The sequence below is a fragment of the Aplysia californica genome, unplaced genomic scaffold (genome assembly GCF_000002075.1).
Source record: "Aplysia californica isolate F4 #8 unplaced genomic scaffold, AplCal3.0 scaffold00047, whole genome shotgun sequence".
Taxonomy (NCBI): Eukaryota; Metazoa; Mollusca; class Gastropoda; order Aplysiida; family Aplysiidae; genus Aplysia; species Aplysia californica.
The window spans coordinates 192,973-213,807 of record NW_004797317.1 but is presented as its reverse complement, the minus strand read 5'-3'; the positions used below and the strand labels follow the sequence as shown (position 1 = coordinate 213,807).

At 39.3% G+C, this 20,835-nt stretch overlaps 2 protein-coding genes across 2 annotated transcripts in view; one reads left to right on the top strand and one right to left on the bottom strand.

The window, feature by feature from the left end:
* LOC101858006 (integrator complex subunit 1) overlaps positions 1–15,272 on the bottom strand; it is a 44,912-nt gene extending 29,640 nt beyond the window's left edge. Inside the window, exons 1-16 of the mRNA XM_005092478.3 lie at positions 15,056–15,272; positions 10,635–10,895; positions 10,026–10,222; positions 9,132–9,269; positions 8,585–8,744; positions 7,943–8,048; positions 7,306–7,492; positions 6,393–6,538; positions 5,790–5,931; positions 5,181–5,363; positions 4,435–4,543; positions 3,872–3,992; positions 3,417–3,494; positions 3,019–3,176; positions 1,953–2,055; positions 248–339 (exon numbers count right to left, since the gene is read on the bottom strand). Coding sequence (XP_005092535.1) covers positions 248–339; positions 1,953–2,055; positions 3,019–3,176; positions 3,417–3,494; positions 3,872–3,992; positions 4,435–4,543; positions 5,181–5,363; positions 5,790–5,931; positions 6,393–6,538; positions 7,306–7,492; positions 7,943–8,048; positions 8,585–8,744; positions 9,132–9,269; positions 10,026–10,222; positions 10,635–10,895; positions 15,056–15,095 — 2,221 coding nt within the window. The 5' untranslated portion in view covers positions 15,096–15,272. The remainder of the gene's footprint in view (positions 1–247; positions 340–1,952; positions 2,056–3,018; positions 3,177–3,416; positions 3,495–3,871; positions 3,993–4,434; positions 4,544–5,180; positions 5,364–5,789; positions 5,932–6,392; positions 6,539–7,305; positions 7,493–7,942; positions 8,049–8,584; positions 8,745–9,131; positions 9,270–10,025; positions 10,223–10,634; positions 10,896–15,055) is intronic.
* Positions 15,273–15,764: 492 nt separating this feature from the next.
* Positions 15,765–20,835, top strand: part of LOC101857772 (mitochondrial import inner membrane translocase subunit Tim23) — a 13,933-nt gene continuing 8,862 nt past the window's right edge. Inside the window, exon 1 of the mRNA XM_005092477.3 lies at positions 15,765–15,973. Within this exon, the coding sequence (XP_005092534.1) occupies positions 15,901–15,973 (73 nt within the window). The 5' untranslated portion in view covers positions 15,765–15,900. The remainder of the gene's footprint in view (positions 15,974–20,835) is intronic.

Sequence of the window (20,835 nt, the reverse complement as noted above, 5' to 3'; positions counted from 1 at the left end):
CTAGCGATAGCATCGGCCGGCTCACGGGTCAGGTCGCGATTGTCGGATTTCAGACGATTGTCGGCAAACATGCAGGTCTACTCTATGTTGTATGATCAGAATGTCAGGGAAACATGAAGCACACTAGGGACCAAACAAATACAGGGACAGGCGCGCCATGAACCAGGCGAAGTGTTAATTTAGCTTGCTTTATACCAAACAGCTATAGGCACAGGAGCCTCATGAAACAGGTGAAGTGTCAACTTACCAAAAACAGCAGGGTTGTAGGCAGTCATGATGAGAAGAATGAGCCAGGACTTCCACATGAGTCCCATGATGGCCAGGTTGGGAGGGCTGTACCTGCGGCGGAAAACATCACGTTCTACATACAGTTGGGCACAGATAACACGAACACAAAAAACTCACAATCACGGATAATCCACACAATTTGCCATGCCTCGACTGATATCTCTTAAATTTTTTTAAGTTTTCGTTACTGGTTAGCCTGATTTATGGATGTGTCAAACACATGACATGTTTGAGTTATCTGTGTCTGAGTATGCTTGTTTTGTGAAAAAAAAAATGTTTCTTAAGAAACACTCCAACACTTCAAGAGGCATGATGTACAGCTACAGGCTGGTCATTGAGGAGCCTGAGGCCCGGAGACATAATAATCAAATGTGTCACGGCGCTGTGAAATCAGGCGCACATCAATTTTGTGGCACATGGAGTTATTGGTATCATCTTTAAGGATCTTCATTTGACTTCCTTTCGATGAAAAAAATATTCATTTATCTTGAATAGAAGTCGAGATATTTGCAATTGAAAGAGATGGGGTTGCCTGGTTTCAGAAGTAAAATTAGCTAGAAAATGGCCGCCAAAGTTTGGTGACTTCCGTAGCTCAAGAGTCCTTGGAAAGCGCAAATTTACATTTTTCGAGCCTTTAATCAACGTTTTTCATTAAAAGCCACACATTAAAGTGTTTCTGAATGGACATACAAGGTGTTGATCCCCCAAAAAATAATTTTTAAAATAAATTTCAAACTGGACAAAAAATGCCGATTTCTTTGACTTCATTATTATGACGAGCGCCTGGTTTCACCATGATCATACCTGCCAACATTTCCAGGGGCAAAATCTGTAGTTGACACAAATTTTTTTCCAAAAATCTGTAGTTGACCTAAAAAATCTGTAGTAGGCTATATTACCACTTGTCGCATACTTAATTTGGGACCCGTATCAATATTTTGACCCACATCAAATACGCATGAATGTGTTTGCGACTTCAAACAAATGTAGAATTTAGTGGAAAATGATTAAGAACAAAAAAAATGACAAATATGAAAACTACCAGAGGCATTTACCCTATAGTAGTTGGTGCCGTTCCTGTCCTATTCATATGTGCACGCACACACAAATGAAACCAACCCCCCCCCCCCCAAAAAAAAAAGAAGCAAAGAAGAAAAGATGAAGAAAAGGTGGGCCTTGGATGACTTAGCCTTTGCCTTTGCAGAGTTTACAAGGTAAGAGTACGACGGATCCCGAGTCCACACAAGGCCTCAACCAACGCGCGTTTTGAAGAGAGTTCTAGATCTAGTAGTAATCAAAATTTAGAATGCTAAATTTTGCTTCCAAAATCAGTTTTTGTCACCTGGAGGCAATAAGGGAATTATCAGGTTCGGTTTTCAAATATTCGACAACTTTTTCAAATTCCCGGATAATTCCTGGGGCCTGGAAGTCACCCTGCTGAATCACGAAGTCGGTGGCTTATCTCTCAAAATCGGTGGATCGGTAGTTTGACCAAAAAGTCGGTGATCTACCGATTTTTTCTGTAGGGTTGGCAGGTAAGCATGATGCCTCACAAAAGCTAATGATAAGTGAAAAAGACAAAATAAGCACGGGCTCCATCAGTTATGTTCCATACCTGAGAGAGACAGAGAAGAGAGGTACATGTACTGAATTAAAACACATACCCCTGTGGTAGAACTATATTCTCTGGGTGCTTGTAAGCACAAAGGTTGAGCAAAGCCTCAAAGAACTCCACCCGCTTCATCTGTAGGACGTCCATCAAACCAACTGGGAGAAAAAATTAAATTAAAGTGATACTTTATATTCTCCATCTATTTTTTCTGTGTCTACATACTTCTTTAACTCTTTATCTCAATGGGGCGTAAACCCACTATGCCGGGCCCTTTCTTTGGTACTAAATCTAAAAATGACAAAAACGTCACTAAATGGGTCATTAAATCAAAACAAGTGAACCTATTTTGATAGTTCTTCATCTAAGGAATGAACTCCCCATAAAAGAGACCTGTTTTCGGCAATTGCCTAAAAGTGATTTGATGTCGAAGTCGTCATAAAGGAATGCGCCCGAGCTGCTCCACTGCCAGCGGCTCACCAGCACAGGGGTTCCATCTGCGAGCCGCTGGGAGCTGATTGCCGGAGATAAAGAGTTAGAGATCATCTGTCCAGATGCAAAATGTTGCAGATACACTTTTTACTCTTTAAAAAATGTTATTTGCAAACAGCTGCAACTACAGAGAATAACTCTTTATCTGACTATTTACTATCTTAGTCCACTTTCGGAACTATCTGCAATATTTCTCTGACTCTGCCATTGCCAAGTACCTTTTTGCAGTAAGATAAATGGAGGGGAAAAAAAAATATATAGGTAGGTACTTTTTTAAAACCAATCTGACACATTCCTGGTGTGACCAAGTAAGGCTTCAATTTTATAAGCTTTGATTCTATAAATAACACCTTCTCCGTTCTTTAAACACTCATTGCTGTTAAGACAGATAAAAGTATTAGTATACTTTTTGTAATGAGACAAATAAGGTTTGCAATGGCCTTTGTCAAAATAAGGTTTCCAAAGCACAATATACACACATGTAAAAGTATACACAGAGTGAGCACCAATACAGATATTGTCAACCGTAATAAGGGCATTGCAAAAACATTTTTTTTTAAAGTCAGCTTAGAAAATATCTGAACAAATACACTCCCGCCCCCCGAAGGTGAGAGTACAAATTCACTTACGTCCGTAGTACAGCGAGGCTGCCCTTCGCACCAGCTGGTCCGTCAGCTCCACAGCATCTGGGGCAGAGAGGGGCATCTCCTTCATGTAGCCCACCACCATCACCCTCATCAGGGTGTCCTCTATCACAGGAGCCTCCATCGCCAGCTTTAGCATTAGCCTGTTGACAAGACATAGGACGAAGGACATTTTTCAAGAAGAGCAGAATCTTCCTGTTTCTGAAAGAATAAAACCTTGTATGTTGAAGACCTGACATATCACTGAAAGAAAAAACCTTGTATGCCAGAGACCTGAAAGCTGGCATAACGATCACATTAAATATTGAAATGAAGCACCCTATTTTAAGAGAAGGAAAAACCACACTCCCTCAACTTGATGAAAGAAAAGAAAACATTCTCACCATCTCTCGCTTTCAGGGGGCCAGTTGTCCTTATTATAATACTGCTCTGCTGACTCCAAAAACAGGACTTTCTTAAAGCTGAAAATATATATATATCAAGAAAATAATATCTATTAATAAATCATTCTAAAGGCAAAATGAAATTTGTACAAATTTAAACTAGTTTGAGATCAGTGCTCACACACACTATATCACATACAAAAATGAGGATCTAATACTAAATTCATATCACACAAATGTGCTGCAAAGTTGCTTACATCATATGTTGCAATACAAAGCCTTAATTTTAACGAACAACTGTAAAGAAAATAACAGACAAAACAGTAAGAAATGTATCATTGCTGTTAAGACAACATCATATGTTGCAATACAAAGCCTTAATTTTAACGAACAACTGTAAAGAAAATAACAGACAAAACAGTAAGAAAAGTATCAGTAGGCATACACAAACTCACCAATGGAGATATGGGTCTGCTTTAAGCTCAACAATTTTAGGTACAACCATGTGCAGCCACCAAACGGCATCTCTTTGAATTACCGCCACTTTTCGCTTGAACACATGGATCAACTCCAGGTCTAAAGTGTGAGAAGAGATCAAACAAAAGTAAATGTTAACAACTGTTCTATAAACATATCAATAGCCAGTAAGCATCTCCCAGTCTTCTATTAGACCATTTAATTCTTTTTCTCTTAAACTCCATGTAGGTTGTTTTTTTATTTTTAAAAATGCACCAAAATAAATTTACTCAGTAAAAATGTTGCACAACAACCTTGACTGGAAAAGATCCATCTGAATAAAGAAATGAAAGGGGACCCATGATCAAAGACAGCGATGATTCTTGTGAAATGTCAGATTACAGTGGAATTCTGAACCTATAGAAAGTTTTTGACAACATGTAAAGACCCTGCAAACATACATAGTCATTCTTGACAAACATGTGCATGTGGACAAATGTATCGTGACACAGACATAAATTTGGTGAAGTGCAGTCCAATACCAGTTAGTGAAGACCCTTACTTTTCTGGTCGCCCTGCATGAGTCCTGCAGCTGCCTCTCTGATGCTAGGGGCCACACTCAGCAAAACATCCATGGAGACGAGGTCAGCAATTGACACAATGTAACGCTCCTGAAGACAATCCAGTTAATACATTTTAGCAAAACAAGGCTGTCATGAGTCATTGACATACAAGGAACTTAGAAACAAAAAGGTGTGAGGCTGAAGGACATGAATAAAAAGGCTATGGGACCAAAAAACAAAAAAAATTTAAAGCACTTTAAAAAGCAAAAGCTGAGACAGAGAAAATGTATGCACTAATGTATCAGAATGAAACTGCTCATTTTGATCTTATAAAAACTAGATTCTAGTCAGTGGAAGAAAGTAAACAGGAAATACAACATTTCAATACAGCTTAATCTACCTGGTCGCTGTTTATTTCATGTCCTTGTGCTCAACATAAAAAGTGAGTACATGAAAGTATCACTGAATCAGAAAAGCAGCCCATTTGGATCCTCTAAAATCATCATAAAGGTTACTAAAAGGAGGTAGAGTACAGCAGGCAACACAAACTTTTAATAGCTATTAATCTACAATCCATCTTCACAGTGTAAATCTCCTGTTCAGAGACGGCAGGAACAGAAAACATGCACCGACTGGTATATCCCAATGTTCATTTCTGTTGTCTAAAAAAGGAATACAGCATTCTATAAAGCATGGAATAGCCAGTTTAAACAAACGTTGATCTAGTTGGTCTGTCTGTACAAACCCTGAGTGTACTGTCCATGTCATCATGAGGCTGTCCAGTACGTTCCTGCATCAGACCCAGGCAGAAGGCGTAGAAGTTCATATCCAGTCTCGTACTCCGTACAATCTCACGCAGCAGCATGCGGAGAGCCCGTAGATAGTCATCCTTATTGGCAAGTAAATCCTGGAAAACTTCTGCTAGAATCTGAAAAAGTATGGGAACCAATTTCATTGAAAAGCGGCTGCATCAAACTGTTTCTGCACTTCATGCACAAAATTTTTTGTGAAGGCGTAGCAGAGCAATCACCAGTAAACCAATTCTAAACCGTTTGGATTACATTCCCCATCTTATCTTTTAAGTATTTGATCTCAAAACCTGAACTGTACATTTGTACAAATATCTGAGAGAGCATGTTTCTATAGTTATTGAACAGTTCAACATCCCATGTAAGACTGACATGTATTTTACTGTGATTCTTTACGATAACTTTCATATACTGCCTGGGATAAACAGACACAGGGGTCAAAGAAATGAAATGCAAAGAGCATACCACACATGAGTGATTACTCCCTACCCGTTTCTGTCAAAGTAAGACTCCCCATTATCTACCCTCAGGAAAATGTCACTAACCTTAGCAGCGCTATCAGGGGACTGAGAGAAGATGACTCCGAGTAACAACATGTTGTTTGGGTTGCGAGAGGTGGACAGCTCATTGTAGATGGTAATGTTCATCATCAGCTGGAGATTCTGTGGATTCTCAGTCAGCAGCTCTCTGTAATAAAACCATACCTAAGGGCTAGTTTTGATTTGAGGCAAGTGTGCACAGGGGGGAACTTTAAAAAAACTAATAATCAGCCAAGTTCAGTGAGAAGAGCATGTCAATATAATGATCAATAAATATTTGGAAAAGGGAAGAGACAGTCAGAACCAACATTGTGTTGTCTCCTGTCTAGAAAGCATACGACAAAAACACCATAAACGTCAAAAGTGACAGAGTAGAATTGTAAAAAGTCAGCAGAAATGTTCAGGTTCATTTCTCAAAATAATTACTCACCAATATTCTATACAACTTCTCTTATTAGCCATATCTTTTCTTATTGACAGCATAAATATTAATGTACACTATTCCATCTGATTGACAACACTGAAATGAGCTTATCATTGTACAAATTTCTATCAGACTTAGATCCCAACAGGTAGAAAAATTTATCAATAAAGAATTATTTTTTTTACCTGATACATGTAAGAAAGTGATTGACCAGAGGCTTCGTCTTCATGCGCATCTTCGTCATGTTGGTGACCACTTCCCGGTCAGTCTTGTCCGGCTTGTCACAGTTGGTGCACACGGCTAAGAGAAGGTCTTGTGCTACCCTAGTCAACTGAAGAGGGGAAAAACATTCTTGAGGTATGGTAAAATGCAACTCAGCATGATGATTTTTTGGCGAGATTTTATTTGATTTTAGTAAGAGTTTTATGGCACTTGCAACACAAATAGGTCGTATAAGTACGGAACAATATTACAAGCAAGTAACAAATATTTTTAAAAAGAAAAAAGGAGAAATAATAATAAAAGTTCTTAATTTTAGTAAAAGTTTTACACCATTTGCAAAACAATAAGGTCATACAAGTGCCAAAGATAAGAAGTGTTACAAGAGAGTAACAAACACAAAAAAAGGAGGAGAGATGACAGATGTTTGACAGGGAAAGAAGGAGCAAACCACACCAGAGCACCTGCCTACCACCCACTAATAAATGTTTAACAGGAAAGATGGAGCAAACCACGTAAGAGCACCCCCCCCCCCCCACCACCCATGCCATGATGATGACGACAGCCACATTTCACCAGGAATAAATTACACCAAGGAAACATTAAAAAACAGTGACAGACTAGACCACTCAGCTAATCATGTCTGCATGAAAGACATGCTATGGTCTCCAAAAGCTGTTAGTTCACAATAATGAAGTACGAAAGACAGGCAGTATGGCTGAGCCATAGGCATTTGTCGAATCTGAAACTCATTCCATGAAGGGATAAATGGTTAAAGTCAGAAAAACGCTCTCCACATTTTATAAATTCCACTGTGAATGTTGGTGAAAATATTATGACTAAAATGGTATAGAAGTGTTCCCAAATAACAATCAATACCTTAGGGTTTTGAAGCCACATTTCCATGCGGTGGGCAGCCATTGAGCGCACTTCTGGAAAACCAGCACAGGAAGTCATGAGACGAATAAGGTTGCGAGACGAAGAGTCCATAGATTGGCGATGATTCAAAATGTCACGCATTGTATCCAACACATAGGACTCAATAGCCTCCAGCTGGCTGGAATACCTGAAATTTTTTCAGAAAAGCAATGTCACTAGATTTTCAAAAGTGGGCTATCAGTAGATTTTTTTTAAAATAATAAAATTTTGACTCTTCCAGTCATTCCAACTATAAATAACAAACATAACAAATAGATTCACAAGAAGGGGTAATTTTTTTCAGACTGGTGACTGGTGACATTCCTAATAGCTAATATCATGATAGTTGAAATATAAAGTCAACAACTGCTCCTCATCAGCTTGTAAAACTATACAGCACTGGCTAGAGGACCAAAAGTCAAGTGATTGTATCAAAAGCAACATTGCTGAATAAAAAACCCTCCAAAACTGCATTCATCAGGGGTTCAAAAATTTGACAAAGATTTGTCAAGTGTAAATGTGCAAGTGACAGTGTAACTGGAGGTGAAGGGGGAACTATATTACTGCATTGGCCAGGACAATGAAAAGTAGTACGTGCCTTGGAACTACAGAAACTGCCCCTCCAATGCCTGTTTTGTCTCCATCTCCACCATCGCTGATCCTTGAGGTGTCATCTTCTTCCATAGTAGCAGGGGATGGGCTTGCTAATAAAAGAAATGTTTTTTTTTAAATAGCCCATGAAAACACATTTTTTAAAAACATAATGTCAAAAAATATATTCAAGTCACTCAATTTAAAAAAACAACAATTAACCAACTTAGCATAAGTGTGAACTAGTCACTATAGCAGTCTAAGACCAATACCATTCTCGAATTTTGCTCTTCTCATCACCAGCGTCTTTCTTTTCATCAACCATAAATAAAACATACAAAATTATAACTAAAGACAGATGAACGTCTTATAGAAGGTTCATGAATCTTTATCACTGAGGAAAGAAACAAGACCGAAAACAATAACATACACATTACACACTGGGATAATCACTTTCAGCACTCAAGGTAATCACAAAGTTTGCAACCGTAACAAACAGACATCCTGATTGAGTCATTAAAATCGAGAAAGTCACATATATAGCTAGGAAAGTTACTGAATTAGAGGCAACTAAAAAAAAACAACAGACAACTATGAATCTGTTGAATTTTGCTTATTAGCAAATATATTAAATCACTGCAATATTTACAAGCTCCAGATGGCTCCACCCGAAGAGCCTCAGCTGTAGCCTTAAGTAGGTGTTTGGAGGACTTTTTGGTGCCAAATGCCGTGAGGATGTTGTCTACAAAGCCACGGCAGTCATCACGGTCGACCCATACTCTCTCTCCAAGTGAATCTTCAACAAAAACCTGATAAGAGAAAAAAAGTACAGAAATTTCTATCATATCTTTTTCCAAAAAGTTTTTAAAATCTATCTTGGTGACAAGTGAAAAAAAAGGAAAAACTACCAAATATTTGAGCAAAGTATTGCACCAAATAACAAAACATTTATCACAGCAATTTCTCAAAAATGTGAGATCTTTTAGACCATACAATGACCTAGATTCACTCTCCTCTTTAAAACTTTAACAGTACTTCATAACCAATATTCAAGCATCTCTGAAAAAAAACTTCATCTCACATTGTAAATCAAAAGACAAAACAAGTTTGTAGTACTTATAGTCAAACAAGACCCCAAAACTCCAGCAACAGAGGTAATAACTGCTTCATTAAGTGCAAGTACATAATAGAGAGACCTTGACAAAGTTGTCGGGCCAGGTCTCCTCCTCAGCAAAAGCATTCATTAGGACATTGCACGCCAGTACAGACACTGCTGGGTTCCCTTTCGCCTTGAAAGTCAGCGCAACTTCACGCTTAAGTAGACCACAGAAAGCCTAAGGAAAAAAATGTTTAGACATTTATTATAAGAAGAAAAAGTCTGAAAACTAAAGTCATATACAACATACTCATCAAGAAAAACTTTCAAAAATGGGAATCAAAATACCATATCAAAGGACACTGAAAAACATAACAGTCTATCAATAATAATTGCTGTTCCTCCCAACCAAAGCATTAAAAATAAAAATCCTTTGTAACATACAAAAAAAGAAAGAGGAAAATGTAAGACACCTAATGCAACATATATACTATATATATATTTACACCACTGTAATAAAATGTGGACACGTTTCCAGCACAGAGTAAAGTCCAAGGGAAGGCAAATTGTTATAGTAGTGCTATGCCACCAACCACTGAAACAATCTATATTTTGAAAAGGTATTTAATAATGCAGCTTCAACCTAGACAGGGCCAACCAGAGCTGTGTTGGATACACTCCAGTAAAAAAGAGGGAAATAATATCTTTTCTCCAAAAAGAAACCGAACTCACTTTCTTTGCAGGCAAATAAAAACTAACAGTAATATTTGGAAGCAGACACTTAGAATGTGTATCAGACAACTCAATAGTATTACTCTCATTGCTACTGGAACTATATTGTCAAACATATCCACAAAGCTTCTATCTATATAAACTCTTGAACAGGACTATGACAGGAAGGAGAAAAAAAATAAAAGAAACAAGCCTTCCACACTATAGAAATGGGAATCTAAGCATCTATGGAATTCGCACAAGTCTTTCCACCAGAACAAACCTCAATAATGACTTCTGTGCAAAACAAAGCCGGCTTGCTTTTTGAAAGGTACATCAGAGTCAGGCTGACAATCTGATCTGGCTTGGCTCTGTTGCTCCGTAAGTGCTTCACAGCTCCACAAATCAGAGCCTCTGCTTGCTCATCATTCATGGTTTCCTCAGCAGCCAAAATTGCAGGTAGGAATTCAGTAGCTTCCACTGAAAAATAAAAATTACACATACAATACATACAATGTCCAACTCAAATTGGATAAAAATATACACCGAAAACAAACTTTTATGAATGGTTATCTTTTCAGTTTCATAAAAAACAAACAAAATTCAACAAATCAAAACTGTCTATTCTAGAAAAAGAAAGTATTTAAAAGAACACAGAACAACAGGGTTAAAACAAGCTTTATTCTTTTTAATTTTATGCCAATTTAGGAACAGCTCAAAATTTTCAAAACTTATAAGTTAGCATGCAAAGCTTATTTGAGCATACATCTGGTATGCTTCCATGAAGAACATAAAATTAACCATAAAAATACATAGTCTTTTTGAAAATAAGTAAGATGAGCCTATAGGGCTTTTCCTAACACGAAAAAAAACCCACAAATAAATCACCCACCTGTAACAGCAATTTCATCATACTGAGGAATATTGCCGCCTGTGAGGCTACTGGTGACATCACTATGAGGTCGGCCAAGGCCAGAGAAGGAGCTGCCCCCGAGCTTTGGTTTCTTTGCAATGGAGGAAGATGACAATGGTGAGCCTGAAGACTCTTTCTTCCTCCCAGCGTGTGGAGGGCTTGACGGACGTTTGGCCTCTCCATCAGAAGTCTTCGCCTGCTTACCCAGAGCTATGAAATCCCCTGGGGCAGGAGGGGCAGCTGAAAAAAAAAAAAAAATTTTGATGATTACAAGAAATAATGTTGACTTTTGTTGTTGATTAAAATGACCATATATCAGCGCTCTCCTTTTCAGTTCTCATTAATAAAATAGGCCTAAACACAGTGTATGTGACTATGAACCAAGAATTCTCCAACCTACAGCCAAATATTGCAAAGAGCAAACCTGTACTTATAATAATTAAAATTAAATTAGTTAGGTACGAGGGTGAAAATGCATTACATTGATATATTAGACCTACAGCAAGCATATTTTTTCGTTCACCAGCCCACAGTGCTGTCTCAATGGGAACAGCTGGTGGCGTTTCAGAAAATAAAAGACCACTGCCCTCCCCCTACTGTTATTAAGTGTATGATTAGTAGAACCTGAGACATCAAAAAAACAAAACATGGGTTTTAGTAGCCATCGCACGGGATACGTTTACAGAGCACTGGACGATGGAATATATATGAAGATGCATGAGGTACATCTACAGCCCAGTCAAGGGTTTATGTTTTAAAAGTTTTGGGGATACCAGATATATGTCAACTCCGAAATCCTCACATATGTGTTTTTAACACCCTATGTACCACCTAGAACGCTCAGATCATCAAGTGACAAAACAACCCCTGTCAAACCTAACATAAAAGAAAAATCATATGGCTAACACTCTTTTTCATATTTTGCCCCACTTGTTTGGAATAGGCTTTCAAAAACTATCACAGAAGCAGAAAATCTAGAAATTTTAAAGAAATAACAAAAAGCATTTCTATTTTAATCATATTTCAATTAGACAGAATCCATCCAAGCTGTAGATCGTTGTGAGTTTGTATGTGCGTATGTAATACTATGTGCCTATATAAATGATTTGTAATTCCATAATAAGTTTCATGTTAAGTGCATAGAGCATTGAATTAGTGGATACACGCGTTATATAAAAATGCAATATATTATTATTATTATTATATATCATCCCTTGTTACATTCACTACAATTTTCACCATAGATATTGTGATCCTTCGTCCAGAATAATTTGAGTGCGCACATGAACAAATCCATCACATTTTAATTGAATACCCGTTTTAAGGTAACACTTCACCACTGGATGCTTACAATAGTGGAATCCCTTTCATACTGAAAGAGTGAAGATTCAATTTTGAAACAATTCACCCAGAAGGTATAAAAATAAGTAAAATCAGTTTAAAACCACTCTGTGACCTACATGACGTACTCCTTTCGTAATTTTTTCTTATACGGTTCACCCGCCTGTAAAGTCACAAAAATTATAGATACATCTAGATAGGTCTAGTTTGCGATAGTTTTTAGCGCAAAAAAAAGTACAACCGGCAGCTTCAATTTTACCTCTAGACTAGTTAGTAAAGTTAGTAAGTCTAGATAGATATTAGATCTAGAATCTAGATTACATTCGATCTAGATATCTAGATCTTAGATCATAGTAGAAATCTAGTATTCAATTAGCGAAGCGGCTAGCCGTACTCAGATCTAGGAGGTTTGGCCCTATTGACTAAGACCTGTTGAGTACACAGATCTCATTAGATCTATCTTAGTAATTATTCAGGTTTAAAATGTATATCAAGTCAGTAAGGTACCTTTTGGTTTTGTCTGAAATACAAATACTTTTAGCACTGCAAACTAAAAAATTCACATAAAAAAGTACGGCTAGCCCTATAACTTACTATAACAAGCCTGCCAGTCTAACCGTATTATCTTAGGGTCTGGAGCTTTTTCGGTAGTTCCCACCCCCCCTTATTTGAGCCTAGATCTGGAATCTAGATTTCTTAAGGAAGAGGCTAGCCGTACTTAATGACGGCTCGACAGCTGGGCTAGCAGTACTTATTCTTTTAATATAATGGCCAGACTGACCATTAAAAAAAAATAGGCCTACGGAATTGTAAATATAAATTTTTAGTTTGCAGTACCTAAAGCCTAAAGTATTTGTATTTGAGACGAAACCAGGTGCCTTAATGAACGACAGTGCACGTATTTTAAACCTCCTGTTTTCTAATGTTAATAGGGCCTAAGATAAGTACGGTCAGTCTAGCCGGCTAGCACTTCTTGTCTAGCCGTACTTAATAAAAGTACGGATAGACAGCCAAGCTAGCCGTACTTAAGGTCGGCTAGACTGTCAGGCTAGCCGTACTTAATATTGATGGCTGAATTGTAAATAAAATTTTTAGTTTGCAATGCCTAAAGTATTTGTATTTCAGACAAAACCAAAACGTGCCTTACTGACTTGCTTATTTGAACCTGAAAAATATGTGAGGAAGAGTAAAATGAAGCATTCATGTGCCTGTGTGTGAGGAAGATGTTCATATGAGTTTGTGATATGTGTGGAAGAGTAAAACGAAACATTCACGTACCTATGTGCGAGTAAGATGTATGTGAGTCTGTTGTGGTGGTTGTAGCATGTCAATAAACATTAGTTCTGTCTTAGGCCCACTGTACAAAAGGAGTTCATCTTTGCTTCTTTCCTCTTTTCAAACACCTAGTTGTGCTTCAATTTGAGTATACCGGTATGGGGTACACGTCATGACATGCCTCAAATCTCGGTTAGGGGTCTTCTTTATTATACACTATCTGACTAAAAACTTCACCCCCACATCGACAGGAAAGGCTGGCCTCTCGTCGAAACTAAATTTTGGGTCAATGTTTTTTAAAGAGCCGAAGTTATGGTAAAATAAAAGTTCACTTCCGGATATAGTCATCACAAAACACTAAGGTGTCGGTATGCCATACGGAAGTGGCTATTCTCATCCGGGGTGAGAATAGAAAAACGATCTACCTCTCACCCCGGGTGAGACTTGCGACCGTAGGCTATTCTCACCCGGTTTGAAACAAGACCTGTTTTTCCTAATTTCGGAATACTTTCTATCGATGTGGATGATCAAATTGATAAAAGCCAAGAAAAAATTACGTTATAGCACAAAAGTAAGCTAATTTGATCGTCTTCAAAGATGCTATGGCTATTTCACTGTTCGAATCGAGCCGAACTACGCGGGTCGCCATTTTGTTTTGCCCGGAAGTTCTCGCAAGATCTAGGCATACTCCTACCCCCTCTCTCTCTCTCTCTCTCTGTCTCTTTCTGAATACTGTCTATCGGTGTGGACGATCAAATTGACCAAAACAAAGTTAAAAAATGATGTTAAAACACAAAAGTAAATTAATTTGGTTGTCTACAAAGATGCTACGGCTATTTAACTTTTCGAATCAAGCCGAACTACGCGGGTCGCCATTTTTTTTGTCTTGACCGGAAGTTCTCGCGATACTCTCTCTCTCTCTCCACTGCCCACAGACAAAATTGTACGCTTTTAGTAGGCTACAGTTGTAATGGAACGTTTGTTCACAGCACAGAATTTTACAATTTTTCTGTTATCACAGTGTAGAATTATGTGGTTTAGGGTGAACGCAAAATTTGTTGGCCTAGATCTAGGCTATAACGGTGAACGCGCACCGGGTGAGAATAGCCAAAAGACTCGCCTGCACTATTCTCACCCCGGGTGAGAATAGAGGTGGCCATGCCATACAGACAGGGGCTCTAGATCTAATGAGACCTGTACTTAGCAAGTTTGAGTCGATAGGGCCAAACCTAGATCTAGATCTAAGTACGGCTAGACTGGCAGTCTAGGGCTAGCCACTTCGTTCTTATTTCTACATCTAGATCTAGATCTAGATATCTAGATCTAGATTTTAGATCTATTATTCGTTTGAACGCGCGGCGAGCCAAGATATCAAACCAAACAACTGCAAAACATCAAATTATATGGTAAAATCAGGAGGGCATGCCTGAAACCCCACCTTATTTTTATTCGGTCAGGGGGGCAACCTTGCCCCCCTGAAACACCCCTACTCTTTGGGCCAACGCTTCCCTTGGGCCAAAACCAGCGAATAACAATTATTATTTTAATTGCGGGGTGGGAACTACCGAAAAAGCGCCTAAGTCTAAGGTCTTAGGGTCCTGTTAACATTAGAAAACAGGTCTCATTGGTAATTATTCAGGTTTAAAATGTACATGCACTGTCAGTAGGGCACCTGGTTTTGTCTCAAATTACAAATACTTTAGGTACTGCAAACCCAGCAGTCTCGCCGTCATTTTAAAGAACGTCGTACGGCTAGCCTCTTCCTTCAACTTCAATTAGCTTACCTCGCTTCTTTCTCCCAAGTATAGATTTCTGACGCTCCATACTTGAGGTGCATGTAAATATCGATAAGCAGTGGCCTAACTTGAGACAATAAAAGCAAAATAAAGCTCAGTTCAGGAAAGCATCTTTTCAATTTCTTGGTTGCACTGACATGGCTCAAGCCTCAAGGCGTCAAGTCAAGGCAAATGGCAAACGACAGGGGAGAGTTTGGGTTTTTAACTTGTTCGCATTTTCACTTCTTCTTTAGACCAATCTTTTTTACTGATAAAACTGCTCTCCAATTCGGCTGAACTAGAATCTAATATAATACTTTGAATCTCTCACTTACAAAATCAAAATAAAAGTTTTAAGAAACTGTTTATAATTCACCAAATAATAAATTGTACTACCCCATCAGCTTCAAATAGTTTCAACTTCCATATTCTTTCATTTTATAGGTTTTATGAGCACTCAGTCAAATTCTTTCGTAAATCTTTCACTAATTTGGTTGCAGTTTTATCTTAACTAGAAAAGATCTTGCCACTTAAGCTAACGATAAGTAGGGATTCAAGTTTCAGAGAAAACAAGAATAACACAATTCAGAAGTGAATTTTACTATCTTATCAATAATATTCCAATTTAGTTGGAAATTATCTGTTTTCTTTCTCTATATTTCAAAATAATTTAATGTGGCATCCCAAAAATACTCCCGGACGACAGACACCTGGCAGGAAATTTACCCATGCTTCGACAACATCCGCTGTGTCCTTAGTCCTTGACTCCTTGGAACGACAGAAAGCAGTTTGCATCATTGTCATTCGAAGTTTAGAGTTTCCCCCTGTTTTTAATATTGTCAGAAGTTGTCAAAATGGAAGATAAAGTACCACCTTCTCCGAATTATAATCCTTATTCTTCATCTGATCCATCCATGAATGTACCAGGTAGGTCTGAGTCTGGCAATGGCAGTTGAAATGGAAGAGGCTAGCCGTACTTTATAGTATAGTCTAAGACTTCTAAGAAGTGGCTATATAAGGCAAGCCTATATTATAGTAGCCTATATAGCACAAAAGTAAGCTAATTTGATCGTCTTCAAAGATGCTATGGCTATTTCACTGTTCAAATCGAGCCGAACTACGCGGGTCGCCATTTTGTTTTGCCCGGAAGTTCTCGCAAGATCTAGATCTACTCCTCCCCTCTCTCTCTCTCTCTCTCAGCTCTGTCTCTTTCTGAATACTGTCTACTGTCTATCGGTGTGGACGATCAAATTGACCAAAACAAAGTTAAAAAATGATGTTAAAACACAAAAGTAAATTAATTTGGTTGTCTACAACAAAGATGCTACGGCTATTTAACTTTTCGAATCGAGCCGAACTACGCGGGTCGCCATTTTGTTTTGACCGGAAGTTCTCGCGCTACTCCTCTCTCTCTCTTTCTCTCTCTCTCTCTCCACTGCCCACAGACAAAATTGTACGCTTTTAGTAGGCTACAGTTGTAATGGAACGTTTGTTCACAGCACAGAATTCTACAATTTTTGTTATATCACAGTGTAGAATTCTGTGGTTTAGGTTAGGGTGAACGCAAAATTTGTTGCCCTAGATCTAGGCTATTATAACGGTGAACGCGCACCGGGTGAGAATAGCCAAAAGACTCGCCTGCATTATTCTCACCCCGGGTGAGAATAGAGGTGGCCGATAGTCTAGATCTATCTAGATCTAGAATGTAGTCTTAATGACGCCAAGGGAGGACTTCCGTAACGAGCGACCACTATGAGACAGAGCAGAATTGAGGGCTTGGGGTAGGGGTAAGGTAAGGGTAGGGTAAGGGTTAGGTCTAGGCCTCTTCTTTATTGTGTTTGATGGGGTGGTCGCTCGTTATGGAAGTCCTTCCGACACCAATGACGGCTAGCCGTACGTTTTTGATTAAGTACGGCTAGACAGCTGAGCTAGCCGTACTTATTCTTGATGGCTAGACTGACCATAAAAAAAGGTAGCGTCAATTGCCACCGAGTGACGCTGTGGCAATTGACAAAAGGAAGTGGTTATTCTTACCCGGGGTGAGAATAGAAATACGATCGACCTCTCACCCCGGGTGAGACTTGCCACCGTAGTAGGCTATTCTCACCCGGTGTGAAACAAGACCTTACGAAGTGACTATTCGGACTCGAGTCCGAATATGAAAAAATGTTATTCGGACTCTGATTCTTGTCCAACATGACATCAATTCCGACTTCCTGTGACTCGTGACTCCGGCTTCCTGTCCTGCCTCACTCGTGACTCGCCTCAGGATGAGGAGAGACCGGGACCACTTCGGGCAAAATGGCGTTAAATTGTGCCGGAGCCGAGTTCTTATTTTATGATGAATTTTAGGCCGGCCTGAGAAGTTAGAGTGCTCCTAATAAATGTTTATTTGTCAAGAAGTCATCAGAAGCAATTAAAGATGGTAGCGTGTGTCGGGGTCAGATGGGCGGCCTGCACACGTGTGGCTGTGTGTGCGTGTCGGGGAAGGGGGGGTTGCTATCGGTCCGGGCGTTGAACGTCGCATACGCGTCAGGTCCCCCCCGGCAACGGATCATTATTACAATAATAAGGTAGTCTTGACGTAGATCTACATACATAATGAATTGTGCGCTGGTCTATGGAATCAAAAGTTGCCGTTTGCTCAGCTCTACACAGCAACACAACTTTTTCTTGGTAAACAATCGAGATGACACAAGCTTGAGTATTTGAACGAATTGGTCTTTTTTTTTTTTTACACAGCTCATAATATGCAGGTGCCAGGTGGTCTGCTGATCTTCAATTTTACCTTTTTCTACAACAAAGAAAGTGGGAAACGTGGGGGGGGGGGTATCAATGAGGCGGCGGGCATCGGATCGGCAGAAAAGGTGTTGGGGGAAACTAAAAACGAAGTGACTATTTCTACGAACGTTCGGAGAAATAGTGCCCATCTTTATTTCTCCGAACGGTTTCCGGCTTCCGGTCTCGTGATTTTTTGCCTATTTATTGCGAGAGTTCGGCGCCAACTTTCATTCTGCCTCTGGTCTGGGGAAGGAACACCGCATGGCAAGCCCGCCTACAGACAACCTTCAGTAACACCCACCACACTCCCACCACCATCATGCACATGTACACACACAAACTTATACACACAGTAACTAAACATGACCAGTGGGCAACTTTTGAACATTTGACGAGCTGAGCTGTGAATGGAGAGACAGTGTGAGTGAAAGAGCGGGTGAAAGGAAGAATGTGCGAGTGTATCCACAGGCGACAGCAACTACAAGTCGACGACACCGACCCTCCTGGCCTGGTCCACAGCTCACGAACGAAAGTAATGCAGCTTAGGCAGTGTTTTGCCTATATTATTGTCCATGGTTCGCAGGGTGCAAGGGAATGAGTGAGATTTTCTTTGTGTGTGCCTGGAGGGAGGGGGTGGGGTATGAAAGTCATGCGGACGGGATGAGCCGCGGGAGAGAACACGGGAATTGAATGAATGAGTGAAACTGAAAGAGAAGAACGACTCATGAGCCCTGGAGTGAATGGATCCTGTGTTTCTATTTTTGTATACTTTGAACTGTTACTGAATGAAGGCTGAAATAAAGTCCGAAATACAAACACACACACACACTCCTCACTCTCCACTTACACACTTACTACCACACACAGACACACTCACACACGCACATACATACACATACACACACACAGGAGCAAATTTTTGGGTCTATATCTATTTCAATTTTCAAGAGCTAGTCTAGAGATGTTTAGATGAGTGTAAAAACGTGAAAAAGAAAGGTTTCACAACAGAATGAAATCAAAATTAGAACAGCCCATAATAAACAACAAACATTAAAAAAATAAGGGCGTGTCGTGTCCACCTGTCCGAAGAAGATTTGCTGTTTTAACCCTAAATGTGCGTAATAAAAAAAAAAGTACAGGATATTACATGTAAATTATGGAATCACACACATTAAGGGGCCTGCCAGTGTCAGTACATTATTGGTCGCGGCAGTGACCAGAGCAGATGCCAGTTCTATGTGTCATTATCAATAACCCTCCGTAGATCTAGATCTAGATCTAGACAGCACACGAGTGAACACAACACATTACGTTTAAGAGCAGCACCCTTCATAGGCAACACGTCATATCTGTAGCGAAAAACTGTTTGGAATTGTAGCATTCTTTATAAATATTTACTGTGGACATTTTTTGGACCGATTGAACCATTATATTGTATACGAACAATCTTTGGTAGGCCTATACTATAATTATAGATCTATATAATATCCGAAATTTGCAGGAAAGGATGTGATTTTAGAGTGTTCGGAGAAATAGTGCCCAGCTTTATTTTCCCGAACGTTCGGAGAAATAGTGCCTAGCTTTATTTTCCCGAACGTTCGTTGAATTAGTGCCGGCCAACTAAAAAATGGTGGAAAATTGGAAGCACTGAACGTTAGATCTATAGAACGAAGATACTTCCTTTTTTCCGGACCCGAGTCCGAATAACATTTTTTCATATTCGGACTCGAGTCCGAATAAGAATTTTTTAAATTCGGACTCTAGTCCGAATATGAAAATATGTTATTCGGACTCGAACGACAGCCATTTTTATTCTTACCCCGGGTGAGGATAGCCACACATTGAGACAAAACCAGGTGCCTTAATGACAGTGCATGTATTATTTATACCTCCTGTTTTCTAATGGCACTAATGTTAATAGGGCCTAAGGTAAGTACGGCTAGACTGGCAGTGTAGCCGTAGTAGACTTCTTGGCTAGCCGTACTTAAGTACGGGTAGACAGCCAGGCTAGCCGTACTTAAGGACGGCTAGACTGTCAGGCTAGCCGTACTTAATATTGATGGCTGAATTGTAAATGAAATTTTTAATTTGCAATGCCTAAAGTATTTGTATTTCAGACAATACCAAAAGGTGCTTTACTGACTTGCATGTATTTGAACCTGAATAATTACTAGATCTAGATCTAATGAGACCTTTGTACTTAACAGGTTTGAGTCGATAGGGCCAAACCTAGATCTAAGTATGGCTGGACGCTCAGGCTAGCCGTGCCACTTTGGTTGAAATTGTCAGTGTCAGCCTTGTTGTCAATGTTGATGAACCCTTGAATAATGAATTTTAATTGGCCGGCTCTATTTCTCCAAACGTTCGGGAAAATAAACTTGAACTCTATTTCTCCTAACAGTTTCCGTTCTTGAGATGTGTTGATAATAAGCGAATGGAGTGGCCCGTGTGTGTGTAAGGTGTGAACGAGGGGGGTGGGGGAGGGGCGTGGAGGGATTTTCTTTTTTTGTCGTTATTCTCACCCAGAGTGAAAATAAAAATATAATTTTATTCTCACCCCGAATATCCATTTCTATAGAAAGTGGCTATCCTCACCCGGGGTGAGAATAAAACTACGATAGACCTCTCACCCCAGGTGAGACTTGCCACCGCTGGCTATTCTCACCTGGGGTGAAACAAGGCCTGTTTTTCCTAATTTCAGAATCTATCGGTGTGGATGATCAAATTGACAAAAGCAGAGAAAAAATGACATTTTATAGCACAAAAGTAAGCTAATTTGGTCTTCAAAAAGTGAAATAGCCATAGCATCTTTGTAGACCTCCAAATTGGTTTAATTTTGTGCTATAACATTATTTTTCCTTTGTTTTTGTCAATTTGATCATCCTCATCGATGACAGTATTCAGAAATTATGAAAAACTGGTCTTGTTTCACACCAGGTGAGAACCAACACTGGCAGTCTCACCCGGGGTGAGAGGTTGATTGTATTTTTATTCTCACGCGGGGTGAG